This window comes from Ictidomys tridecemlineatus, chromosome 3, assembly GCF_052094955.1.
Source record: "Ictidomys tridecemlineatus isolate mIctTri1 chromosome 3, mIctTri1.hap1, whole genome shotgun sequence".
Classification (NCBI taxonomy): Eukaryota; Metazoa; Chordata; class Mammalia; order Rodentia; family Sciuridae; genus Ictidomys; species Ictidomys tridecemlineatus.
This window is the reverse complement of record NC_135479.1, coordinates 79,180,192-79,192,645: the sequence shown is the minus strand read 5'-3', so window position 1 is coordinate 79,192,645 and position 12,454 is coordinate 79,180,192. Positions and strand designations below refer to the sequence as shown.

Here is a 12,454-nt window from a genome sequence, read left to right as displayed (position 1 = left end):
GGCGTGTCACTCACCCACCCCAACCTGGAATTCATCATCTAAGTAAAACATAAATTTAAAAAAACAAATAAAAATGTTACTGCCATATTAGGATATGACCATTGATGTATAATCAGGGTATTCTGGGAAGGGTAATGAGTTCTGTCTGAGGACATCAGAAAAGATTTTACCCTTATGACCTAACCACATTTTGATATTTTTAATGTCCTAAGTAGACTTTGTGAAATCTTTCCAAACTGCTGTCTTTGGGCATTTGCATGAGCTAGGTGCTGAGGCCCGTAGAAAGCATGGTGAGTTGGGAGTGAGCTTTGAACTTTCACCCATTTTCAACTACTGTGTTCCTTCTCCTCCATCATCTACCTACATTTCAGAAGAGATCTCAAAACAGATCTGCAGTGTCTACCCCGGTGCCATTATAAGCTATAGGGTCAGTAGGTGACAGTTTACAGCTACTCACTTAATGGCTTATAATGGTTTCTGTCCACTTAGCAGTCTCTTAAGTACCTCTAATTTGTCCTCTAACTGATTTACATTACAGTACAAGGGGACTTGGGAGTTTGGAAGGGACCCATTGTGTTTTTTAGTTCCTTTTAGTCAAATGAATACTTGCTCATGGAACTAAATGAGCCCTCCGTAGCACTTCATATGGTTCTAAATGGCCATTCCCACCATGAACAGCACTTATCATCCAGAGCCCTGGTCACTGCTGAGCCTCAAGGACCCAGTGCTGTAGAACCCAGATCCTTTGACATGTAACCATGTCTTGTCCAGATTCCCCAGTATTCCAGAGAACCAAGTAGGGGTACTATGGTGCAGTTTGGATTGAAAGGTGAACAGCCTCGGGTTGAAAGAGGTCAAAGAACGGAGGAGTAGGAGGACACCATAAAGATGATCTCACACAACCTCTGCAAGGAAACAGAGGCTTGGTGAGGTCTGATGATTTACCCAAGGATGCACAGCAAACCATCCAAAGGCTCAGTGCCTTTCATTAACAACTGTTTTATAGTATATGATGGTTACAAGTGAGTCACTTTAATTCTGGATTAAAGTGACCTAGAGTTGTTATTTAGAAGCTACAAATATTTGAATGTACGCTTGATATTTTTTTCCTATTTTTTTATTTGTTCAATTTATTTATACATGACAGTAGAATGCACTTTGACACTTTGTACATAAATGGAGTATAACTTCTCATTCTTCTGGTTGTACATGATATAGAATCACAGCAGTCATGTAGTCATATATGCACATAGGGTAACAATGTCTGATTCATTCTACTATCTTCCCTACCCTCATACCCCCTCCCCTCCCTTCACTGCCTTCTGCCTAATCCAAAATAACTCTATTCTTCCCTAGTGCCCTCCCCTTATTATGAATCAGCGTCCACATATCAGAGAAAACATTTAGCCTTTGTTTTGGGGGGGATTGGCTTATTTCACTTAGCATGATATTTTCTAGCACCATCCATTTACTTGAAAATGCCATAATTTCACTCTTCTTCATGGCTGAGTAATATTCCATTGTGTATATATACAACATTTTATTTATCCACTCATCTGTTGAAGAGCATCTAGGTTGGTACCATAATTCAGCTATTGTGAATTGAGCTGCTATAAATGCTGAGGTATCTGAAGCCCAGATCCATCAGATACACTTGATATATTTTCTAATATTTTTTAGTTGTCAATGGACCTTTATTTATTTATTTATTTTTGTTTATATGTGGTGCTGAGGATGGAACCCAGTGCCTCACACATGTTAGGCAAGCACTCTACCACTGAGCCACAACAGCTATGCTAGATATTTTTGAGCCGATATTTTTGAGTTGCTTTATAGGAATCAGATACCTCCTTAATAGTAATCATCCTGGTATTTATATAGTTCTTTACCAACTATTTTCATGCATTCAGTCTTCTGTTGGTAATAATCATAGCAGCCAGCATTTTTGAGTGCTTAGCATGTGCCATGCCCTGGTTGCACAGCATCATCTTTTCTTCTCTCACCCTGCCAAGGTAAAGGGTGATACTCCTTCTATTCATGTTTGGGAAACTGAACTTGGGGAAGTTAAATATCATGCTTAAGGCCAGCCAGCTTATATGTGGGGAGCTGGGATGTTAAAGCATTGGTAAAGCCAGTGTGCTGCATATTAGATTTTCCATTATTGGAAGAAAGAAACTATATCTGATCTGTGTGTGTGTGTGTGTGTGTGTGTTTGTGTTATATGGTGCCCTCCTGACAACTACATACTAACCATAAATAGTAATTTTAAAAGAATGTGAAATAAAACAGAGTGCTTCAATACACTACCAAGTAAAAGAAATGCAGTATTAAATTATACATATGGTATAGTTACAGATACATGTATATATTTAAAAGGAAGAGAGAAAAATAAAATTATGCCTAGATTCTAGAAAAAGATTTACAAAAATACCTATTGGTATTTGTGGAATTATGAGTGGGGTTATGGGTTAAGTTTTTCCTTCTTTCTGTCTTTATCATCTCTCTACATGTTACAATTTTAAATTTAAAAAAATGGTAACAAATGTTTAATTTATCAATAACGAGGGAAAAGTAAAATAATTGATCAAGTTCTTCCGTTGGGGTCAGCAGTTTTGAAGTATAATTAATAAACACATCCCCAGAGAGGAACCAACAGTCTATTCATGGAGACAAAACTACTACAGAGGGAGCCCCTGGGCACAACGGAACAGAGTGTGGCCCACAGCCACTTGAGAGGGAAGAGAAGAGGAAAGTTCCAATTTTTTAGGATGAGTGTAGAAACAAATAGGCCTGAGGGGCAAAGGTCTTGGCAAATGCAAAGAAATCAGCTGGGAGTGTGTCTGGGAGAGAAATGGGCTGTTTCAGGGAGGAGACTAGGTTTATGGAGCAGAACCGTAATGGATGCAGCCATTGTGGGTTCTTGAGAGGAGAAGGTCTGGTCATCTGGTACTTCCAGAAGTAGAACAGAAGGATGTAACTAGGTACTGTGCAGCATGGTGTTCAGTTCCTGTTGGGTAAAGAGGAAAGCAAAAGAGAAGATAGTAATCCCCACCTCCCATCTCTTCTCTTTCTGGAATACCCTACAAAGTCTCTAGGCTCATATTCTCCCCCTTCAGAGCCAATCATTGTTTTCCTGGTTAGACTCCTTCAGTGGCTTCCTGCTTCCTCTCCAGACCAGCACTGTCCCCAGCTCCTTCTAGACAGGTTCTTAGACTGCAGTCGAGTTAAGGGACTCAGGGTATCCCCCTCCATGTTTACATTTCCACTCGGGCTGTTCTCTCTCTAAAATATCTTCCTTACAGCCATCTTCTGCAGCCAAAATTCATCATCTCTCTTCTCTTCTACAAAGATTTCCTGCTCGTTGATTCATTCATTATAAGCCCTGGGTTGGGTTGATTCGAATACTTGTTTTACCACCAAACTGGATGGTATGGGCAGGACTGAGAGCAGGGTCCAGCTCTCCTTATATCTTAACATCAAGCACAAAAGCTTTATGGTTGGTGTACAGCTGCAGATGTTTTGCTGATCTCAAGACTAGGATGGCTGGTAAAGACATCGATTGTGAGGAAATGTTTAGAAGAAGAGCCCCCCACCCCCAAAAAAAACAGCACAAAAGGAAATAATGTATTTAGCTTATTAACTTTTAGGAATAAAAGATGACATTTAAGGCAAATATTGACATAGTTCTGTTTTGTTTCAGTTTAGATTTCTAAAAAAAAAAAAAACTCACCTGGTGAAATATATAAGAGTATGATAAATAAGGCTGTTGCACAAATAGCTTCCTGTCCTATATCACATACTTGTGTCATGCATTCATTTGTTTATGTATTCATTCATTCAACCAATAAACGCCATGTACTGCTAAAATCTAAATGCTATGGGAGATGCTGAGGAAGTAATAGATATAGAAAGCAAAGTAAGACCTAATTCCTCTGCTCTCAAAATGTGTAACCTATTTGGTAAGGAATAAATTTACAAGAAGGAACGGATGTAGATAGGTTCTGCCTGCAATTAAGAAGCACCTATTTGTTTTACATCACTCTCCCACTGAAAGCAACTTTATGCATTAGAAAAGATACAAGAGGCATCTGTTTGAGAGTCACAAGGCTGTCAGGATTTGAGGGGCCAAGATTCTGGGGGAGAGGAGAAAGCCATCAAGGTGATTCAGACAGTCTGTACAGACTTTCCATCCAAGGCTGATTCCTAAAGCACCCTGGATTTAGAGCCTGGGAAGTCACCAGAAAATAGCTACTAAGAAACAGAGAAACTGAGCACAGGTTTCGATGGCCTCCTGGGGCTGAGAAAGAATAACTGAAATTTTAGGGCAACTAAGAGACTCTTCAGAGAAGGCAAGAGCTCGACCGTCTTGAGTGGATTATCCTCTCCAGACATTCACTAATTAGCAAATAAAAGCATGGAGAGAAATTGAACAAAAACTTAGAGCCAGGAGACAGTGGAGATAAGAGAAGACCAGGAAGTCTCACAACTAAAACCGGCACCGGGTGCTTTATCAAAGAGGAACAGCTCTCACAAACATTCAGGCTTTCCGTTAGAGCAGTCTAAGAACCACACCTAAGGAGAAAAGGAATCAGAAATAGATTAGGCCTTTTATTAAAGACTTCTGAAGAAATCCAACTTCTGAATAGCTTAATCCCAATTGGATTTAAGGGACTCCCCCCACCCATTCCAACTGCTTGCTAGAAACTAAAGACTCATCTAAAACCTTTATAATTTTTCTCACATAGTGTGTATTTAATCAAAAAACCAAGCATACCTAAAACCAGATAATAGAAACAGATTCACAGGTGATCCAGATATTGTTGTCATCAGATGTAGACTTCATTATAACTCTAATGAATGTGTTCCAAACAACAAATACACAGCTTCTCAGGGAACTGGGGTTTGAACTGATCTTTGAAGATTACTTTGGATTTCAACCAAGTACTTATTTCACGAAGGACTTGGAGTTCAGTTGCAGCTTATTCCAGGCAGGGGTGGATCACACACAAGGATAAAGAACAAAGCAAGGAAAGATGTTGTGCACTGTCTCAGGGCAAGGAGAGGAGAGCGTGGGTGGAACAGGAGCAGGATTCAGGAAGAGATGACGAGTTGTCCTCCGTTCCCTCCATTCCACATGTGGGCAATAGAAAAATCAGGGGAGGGGCCCAGGTGGTTAATCTTCCTAGTGGATCAGGGATGGATTAAATGCAGAGGAAAAAAATCCTTTTGTTTCTATTTCTCTGTTTTAGGATTTCTTCAGTAAATCTGACCCATTCCTGGAAATTTTTCGCATGAATGACGATGCCACTCAGCAGCTTGTGCACCGAACTGAGGTAAGAAGAGTCATCTCCACCTAAGCCAGTTTGTCTCCTAAGATGATAAATGGACCTGTTTGAGGGACACCTTCTATGTCTTACTGTCTGTACATAGGCACTGCCCTCAAGATGTCTCTGCCTTTTTAGCTTAGTTTCTTTACTCTCAATCTATATGTTCAGTGAGAAGAGCCCTAACGCCCCACTTTTCCATTGTTGATCTTGAACAGAGACAGCCAGCAACTTATTAATAAAATATGAAAACTAGCTAACATTTAATGAAGATAACTAGGTACCAAGCATCCGATTAAGTGATTTGCATGCATTATTTTACTTGCTTTTCATGATAATCCCTTGATGGAATTATTATTATCTCCCCCACTTTACAGTTAAACCAACTAAACTTTGGGGAGACTTTGTTATTTTTCCAGGTCTCACAGTGAGCAAGGGGCAAAGCTAAGGTTTACACGGAGGTTGTTCAGCTCTAAGCTTCGCTGCAATTTCAGAAGTCAACCTGCTTCTTCAGGAAAAGTACATACACTGGACTGATGTCGGACCTGTCCTAGGAATAACTGCCCTGTCCCGAGAGCCAGTTGGTCAACTATATTCCTTCTCCCACCCTCCCTCCTCTTTCTGCAAAAATAACCCTAAAGCTCATCCCTCCCTAGCCTAACCCCTGCTACCCACCATCTCATACACACAGGCAGTAGCAAATCCTGATCTCAATTTGTTGCTTTTTACTTGTAAGTTCTGCAGTGGAATTCTAAGAAGGAAATGGAATAGGATATTGGAATAATTGTGGTGAAGGACTTGGAGCTCAGACAAGATCCTGTTGTGTGTATATACCAGTGGCAGGGTCAAGAAAGAAGAGATCCCATGATCTTCATGGGATGATGGTGGGAGTACCATATTCTCACCACCCCATGCCTAAATCCAACTCTATTTTCCTAAAGTAACAGATTTGCAGGTGTTGTTGGGGGCTAGGGAGGATTTTCCTGTTGTTCTTAGGAGACAAAAATTAAATAATCTTGGATGGGCTAATTATGGATATCATCAGTCACATCATTAGCGTCTTGTAAAATATATTTAATGAAAGAATGAATAAATGAGTGGAGTTAAATAAAAATAATCTGTCCACTCCATGCTGTAGAACAATGAGATTCTCTGGAACTTAACCCCTGGAGAATAGACTAAAGTATAGCTCACACAGTTGTTGTCCCAAGTAGTTCTTCATCACCACCACCAGTTGTTAGAGTCTCCTTCATATATAAAGATTCCTTTATTGACGTACACCTTGGGGAGAAATAAACTTTGGACAAAGTCAGTAGTGGAATTTATTCATTTGTGCTTTTGTTCTAGTTAGTGAACAGGGGCTTCAACCAACCAGGGAGAAAGTATGGGTGTAACACATTATTGAATTTCTCTCACAAGATCTTCCTTTCTTCTGCTCCTGATAGCAGTCCTGTTCTCATTATTTATGTGAGTAAATTCTCCTATCCCCAAGAATCTCTAGAACTTCCCCCACTTACCTTAAGAGTAAGGATTCGTAGAGTCTCGTGGGAAATTTTGATTTCTTATGAGACTCTATGAATTTGTAGAGCCTTTCAGTGGGTCAAACAACATAATATTGATCTTTCCTCTTGTTTACTCAGTAGATACAAAATAAATGCCAGGAAATACTATTCTCTTGGGGGAAAGTACACATGTGTGCATGTAGACACATGTGTACACAAGCACATGCACAAATAGATTTTAAACTTTAGATGGAATATCTAGTTGAAATTTTGATTTGCTAAACGAATTTTTTTCAAAACTGCTGCAATGAGACATTTTCATTTTAGCATTTTTATTAAAAAAAAATGGCGAGAAATTGAAATTAACCCAAACAATCTTATCTAATTTTTCCTTCTTACTATCACTTTGATCATCCTCAGTGTATCCAAAGACAAGACAAAGTCACACAGGAACGTTCTTTCTCTAACACATTAAAATAAATTTAATAATGAGCCCATGATATAATCAATAATTCATATTATATTAGGGAATCCAATTGAAGAAAAAGGGAAGCACTTAGAAAATAATCATGTTATGTGAATAGAGACTTATTTATTTTAGACACTAAGACTTCCACTAACAAAAAAGTTCATAGGAAGAAAAATCAATGGGACGATTTCATTTGACTTCATCTGTATATCACCTAGCACAGCAGTTCTCAAACTTTATGCATCAGAATCACCTAGGAGACCCATCTAGGAGAGTGCAAGGGTGGAGCCCAGGCTTTTCTGGCTTTAGTCCCCATGTGATATAGCACCTGGTCTGGGAACCCCGCCCGGGAGTAGACAATACAGAGCAGGCCCTTTTGCATGCTGAACCAAACTGAATTGTTTGTACCACCATGATGGCAGGATACAACTTTGTTTTTATGAGCTCTTGGGCAGGATTTGGCCAAGTTCATGATTAATTTTAAAATAATTTTACTATGTTATAGACTTTGTAAATCTGAAGAGCTGCCTGGTTGTGCCTTTCCAGTACATTCTAGTTGAGATGGTGATGAGCTATGTCAGAATGTTCCTAGAATTTTTCTTCTAGAAACTTCTCTTACAATCTGACATGACTCAAACACCCATCCAATTCTTTAGCAGTAGACTTGTCCTGCACACCCTTCACCTTTACCAAGTCTTTACCTCTGCTGACACCAAGAGAAAGAACTGTATGCTACAGTCCTGACAGTCCTATAGAACAGGAGGCCCTTTATCAATGGTCAGAAGCAGCCTCACTTCCTTAATTACAGTCCTTTTGATATGGAAAGGATCATCCTCAGTATCTAAATGCTGGATGACATGATTGTCATTATTCATGAAACAGCCAGGCCAGTGACCAGAGGAGTGCTTAGTGAGCACCCTTAAAAAGTTTTCTACTCCAAGTTTCCCTTAAGGCACCTGTGCCAGACAGTTGTTCTTTTCATAAGCCTCACAGTGGTTTCTCCAGCAGTTTTTTATGTTGAAATGTAAAAATGTCACGCATGTTCTCCCCTCCTTCACCATGCCTCTCTTTGTTTTCCCAGGTTGTGATGAATAACTTAAGCCCAGCCTGGAAATCATTCAAAGTATCAGTAAACTCTCTATGCAGTGGAGATCCAGATCGCCGGCTGAAGGTCAGAAATCTATCCAAGAAATGTGAATTTTAAAATAATTACCTTCCTCTTTCTCCTCATAGAAATGTTAACAAACCCCCAAATTTCTAAGTCATTCATTCAATGCTTCCACCTTTGTGCATCTTAGTGGAAGAAAGAGAGAGTATTTCTTCTGTTAAAGTCATTGAGGCTTATACAATGAACTAAGAAAATAAATCCTAGTTGTGGTACATCCAGAGATAAAAACCTATGGCTTCTCAGAAATAAAACTGTGACAATAACTTCTGGCTATAATTGGGAGTTATGAAAAAAAAATATTTCCATAACATGCTACTCCACAATTTTAGTGGTTTAAAATAAAGTCATTTGTTTAGCTTATGATTCTGTGCTTTGGCAAATTAGACTGAACTGATCTAAGTGGTTCTCAGGTGGTTCTCGCTTGGAGTCTCTGAGGCATTTGCTACCCATGAGCAGGCTGGCTCTGCTTCTAAAGGTTGGCTGGTTGTCATCTGAAATGACTGGTGGATGGGGCCATATACCTGTCATCATTCTTCAGGCTAGCTTGGACTTATAATGTCCCACAGTTGATACTATCGGTTCAGGATGATTAAGTAACTCACTGGGGACTGGTGCCTATGAACCAGAAAGACCAGTTGATTAATGCTCAGTGCCAAACATGACTATCAAGCAGACTCGGCAGTCAATCGGCTTCACCAGGCATTTTGTTGTGGGTGAACCATAGGGAAGACAGTTGTCAGAAGGTGACACTTAGAGCCCAACGCCCAGCCACGGATGCTAGATAATTGAGTCTATCAATGACTTCACATTCTGAAAGCCAGGGCATCTACCTCCACTAAGGGAATAATGGTCCATCAGGCAGAGTAAACATTCATGTTGACCTTTAAGGGCACCTGTTCCCAAGAAAGGGTGAGATGATTGCCTTTGTAACTTTACATTCTCCTCACTCCTTTCATCCCATCAGACCTTGTTCTGATGGATAAAGTTCTTTTGATTTGTCCACGTTTCCATCAGGTTAGAATCTCATCTGGTTGGTCAGTCCTCGCCTCTTTGAGGTGACTTTATATGTCTTTGTTTGAACCCACTGTGTGTGAACCCCTTCTGGGTTGAACTCTCAGTGGACACATTGACTTCCATCTTCCCGAGGAGCAAGTCCATTCTATCTGATGTCCCCTGTCGGAGCCAAGGTAGCTCAAGACTCAACTCCTGCTTAAAACTGTTTCATTTCAAAAAATCAGAATTCCTGGCTGTTGGGGTTTCGGGTGGAAGTTCCTATGCAAGATGACCGAGAGCTACAGCTTCAGGCATGGCATGGAAATTATCACCTGTGATCTGTGCAGCACTGTCCCATTCCCAGGGAGGAAAATGCCTCCCTTTGTTCAGAAATTAAAAAAAAAAAATACCTCCGAGTTAAGCACAGATCAGTTTTGTCATGGGGAGTTATCAAATGGATAAAGGTTTTCTGTATCTGAATGAATAAAAATATAAAAGGAGTGCTTGGCAGCCTTTTGGATACGCTAATGTCTCTATGGGAACAAGGGACAGTAAAGATCATGGATGGATAAGTGGGACAATGAACAGATAAGTAGAGAGACAGAAAGAGCAGAAAGGCATAAATAAAGAATGAGAGAGGAAGAACAAAAGGGAGGAATAGAAGGAAACAAAAGACAGGGAGGAAGGAAGGATCGATCAGAGTTTCTCAACAGCTACACTTTTGACATTTTGGATTTTGCTGTTCAGGGCTATCGTGTGTGTTGGATATGTTTAGCAGCATCCCTGGCTACTAGATGCCAGTAGTATTTTACCCCCAGACACATACACAGACGTTCTGGCAAATACCCCCTTTCTCTATCAGTTTGACAACCGAAAGTGTATTCAGACATTACTAAATAAATGTTCCCCAGAGGGTAAAATCATTTTCAATTAAGAACCACTGGCATAGACCAATGGCTTTCTAATTTATGATGCATCCAAATTACTTGGAGGACTTTCTAAAATACTTTGCTTCACCTCCCCCCACCCCCCGGTTTCTAACTCAAGAGGCCCACTGTGGACCTGAGAATCTGCATTTCTGACAAGTTCCCAGGTCGTGCTAATACTGCTGGTCTAGGAACACCCTTTGAGAAACCCTGGAGTAAACTTTTGCTCCTTTCATTACAACCCATCCATTGCCTAAGGCCCACATACCTCTCTATGTCCCCAGTGATAATTAGTTCTTTCCAGTTTGCTCCTTGAGGGTAGACTCGAGTTTGTGCACAACATATCCAGGCGTCTAGCACCATGCTTGGTCCAAGTCAATATCCAGTAGCTTTTTCTGCAATTAATGTATGGAGGATCAAGAGAGGCAGAGAGAGGTTAATGGGGCTCTTCTGAGGAGGAGACACCCATAATCACGGGTATACTGGCGTTTACTAAGCCACAAAGCTATATTGTTGCTCACCTGCTCAAAATAACCACCTTTTCCACAAGACAAAATACACTCCCGTATAACTCTTTATTTGTATTTATTGAATATTTTGTTACAAAGACAACAGTGACATTCTCCTAAGGCCTTCGCCAAAATGAAGTGGTATATACTGTCAGGCAGCACTCTGTCTATGGGTGTATCATTCTCCTGCAACGTCTCCCACCCTCCAAAAATCAGAAACTGAATTTTTTTTAATATTTATTTTTTAGTTTTAGGTGGACACGATATCTTTATTTTATTTTTTTAATGTGGTGCTGAGGATCAAACCCAGTGCCTCACACATGCTAGTCTGGTGCTCCATCTCTGAGCCACAACCCCAGCCCAGACACAAAATTTCTTAAAAACCCTCTGTCGAGGTAGATGGTAAATCTTAGCAAAATTCTAACAATTAGGCTTTTGTTCCAACAAGGCTTGGTATCTTTAAAAATTTCCATTCATTCAAGATACACACGAACACCCAGTTTAAAAAACTTTTTGTTGTAATTTCATTGTATACTTCTCTTTTATGAGAAAACAAAAAAAAATATTCAAGTAACTTTTTCCAAAATTGATCTTTAACTTATTTATTAAGGAAACACTCAAACACACATGAAAGTAGGAAGATAGTATGATGCCACCTTTCCTATCACACACTGCAGCATCTCTGAATCAGGGCCAATTTTATGTCACCTGCTCCCCTCAGTGGTCACTTCCCCATCTCTCTCTCCACCACTGGATCATTTTGGAACAAGTCTCACCTGAAAGTGCTTCGGTACATATTGCTAAAGGATAAAGAATCTCTCTATAAACATAGCCTCAAAACCATTATCATGCCTGAAAATGTTAAATATACATCCTTAAATTCTGCCATTATTTAGATTTGCCCAACTCTCTCATTTATTAAATAATTGGTTTTATTTGTTTTTCTTTTTTCTTTTTTGTTTTTTATCTTTAAAATACATAACATTTATATTTAAAAATTAAACACTCAAAAAGACCCTTGAGTTCTCTTGACATAAACCTAATATAAGTGTTTAATAGTTTCTTTGCTTCAAGGAATGGATTTTTGAAATTTATGACTTATGAATCTTTAAAGAAAGTAAGAAAAACATGTTTCCAAACACAGAAAACCAGAATGTTTATAACAAATATATAGCTTTATAATTCATAAGCATCCTAGAATATACATGTATTCTAAATCCTGCATCCAAGGTCCAATATTCAACTGTCAGTAAGCCTGGCTACCAAAATCTCAGCAACTGTCTCAAACAAATGACACTGAAAACCATTCAACAGTTAACTACCATAACTTAGCAGTGAGAAAGAAAACAGGGGAAAAAAATGAACTGCAAGAAACAATAGTAATAAGAAGTTAATGAGTTTTCTAAGTCTCCATACTAGAAAGTGTTTCAACTCTTGCATTGTTGTTGTTGGTTGTTTTGTTTTGTTTTGTTTTGGTACCAGGGATTGAACTCAGGAGCACTTGACCACTGAGCCACATCCCCAGCCTATTTTGTATTTTATTTAGAGACAGGGTCTCACTGA

The 12,454-nt window shown here is 39.5% G+C and overlaps 1 protein-coding gene across 4 annotated transcripts in view; it reads left to right on the top strand.

Annotated features, from left to right (window-relative positions):
* The window catches only part of Cpne4 (copine 4), a 455,030-nt gene that overhangs the window by 323,226 nt on the left and 119,350 nt on the right, over positions 1–12,454 (top strand). For all 4 annotated transcript variants that reach the window (XM_078043313.1, XM_078043315.1, XM_078043316.1 and 1 more), the window contains exons 6-7: positions 5,250–5,333; positions 8,377–8,466. In XM_078043313.1, the coding sequence (XP_077899439.1) occupies positions 5,250–5,333; positions 8,377–8,466 (174 nt within the window). The remainder of the gene's footprint in view (positions 1–5,249; positions 5,334–8,376; positions 8,467–12,454) is intronic.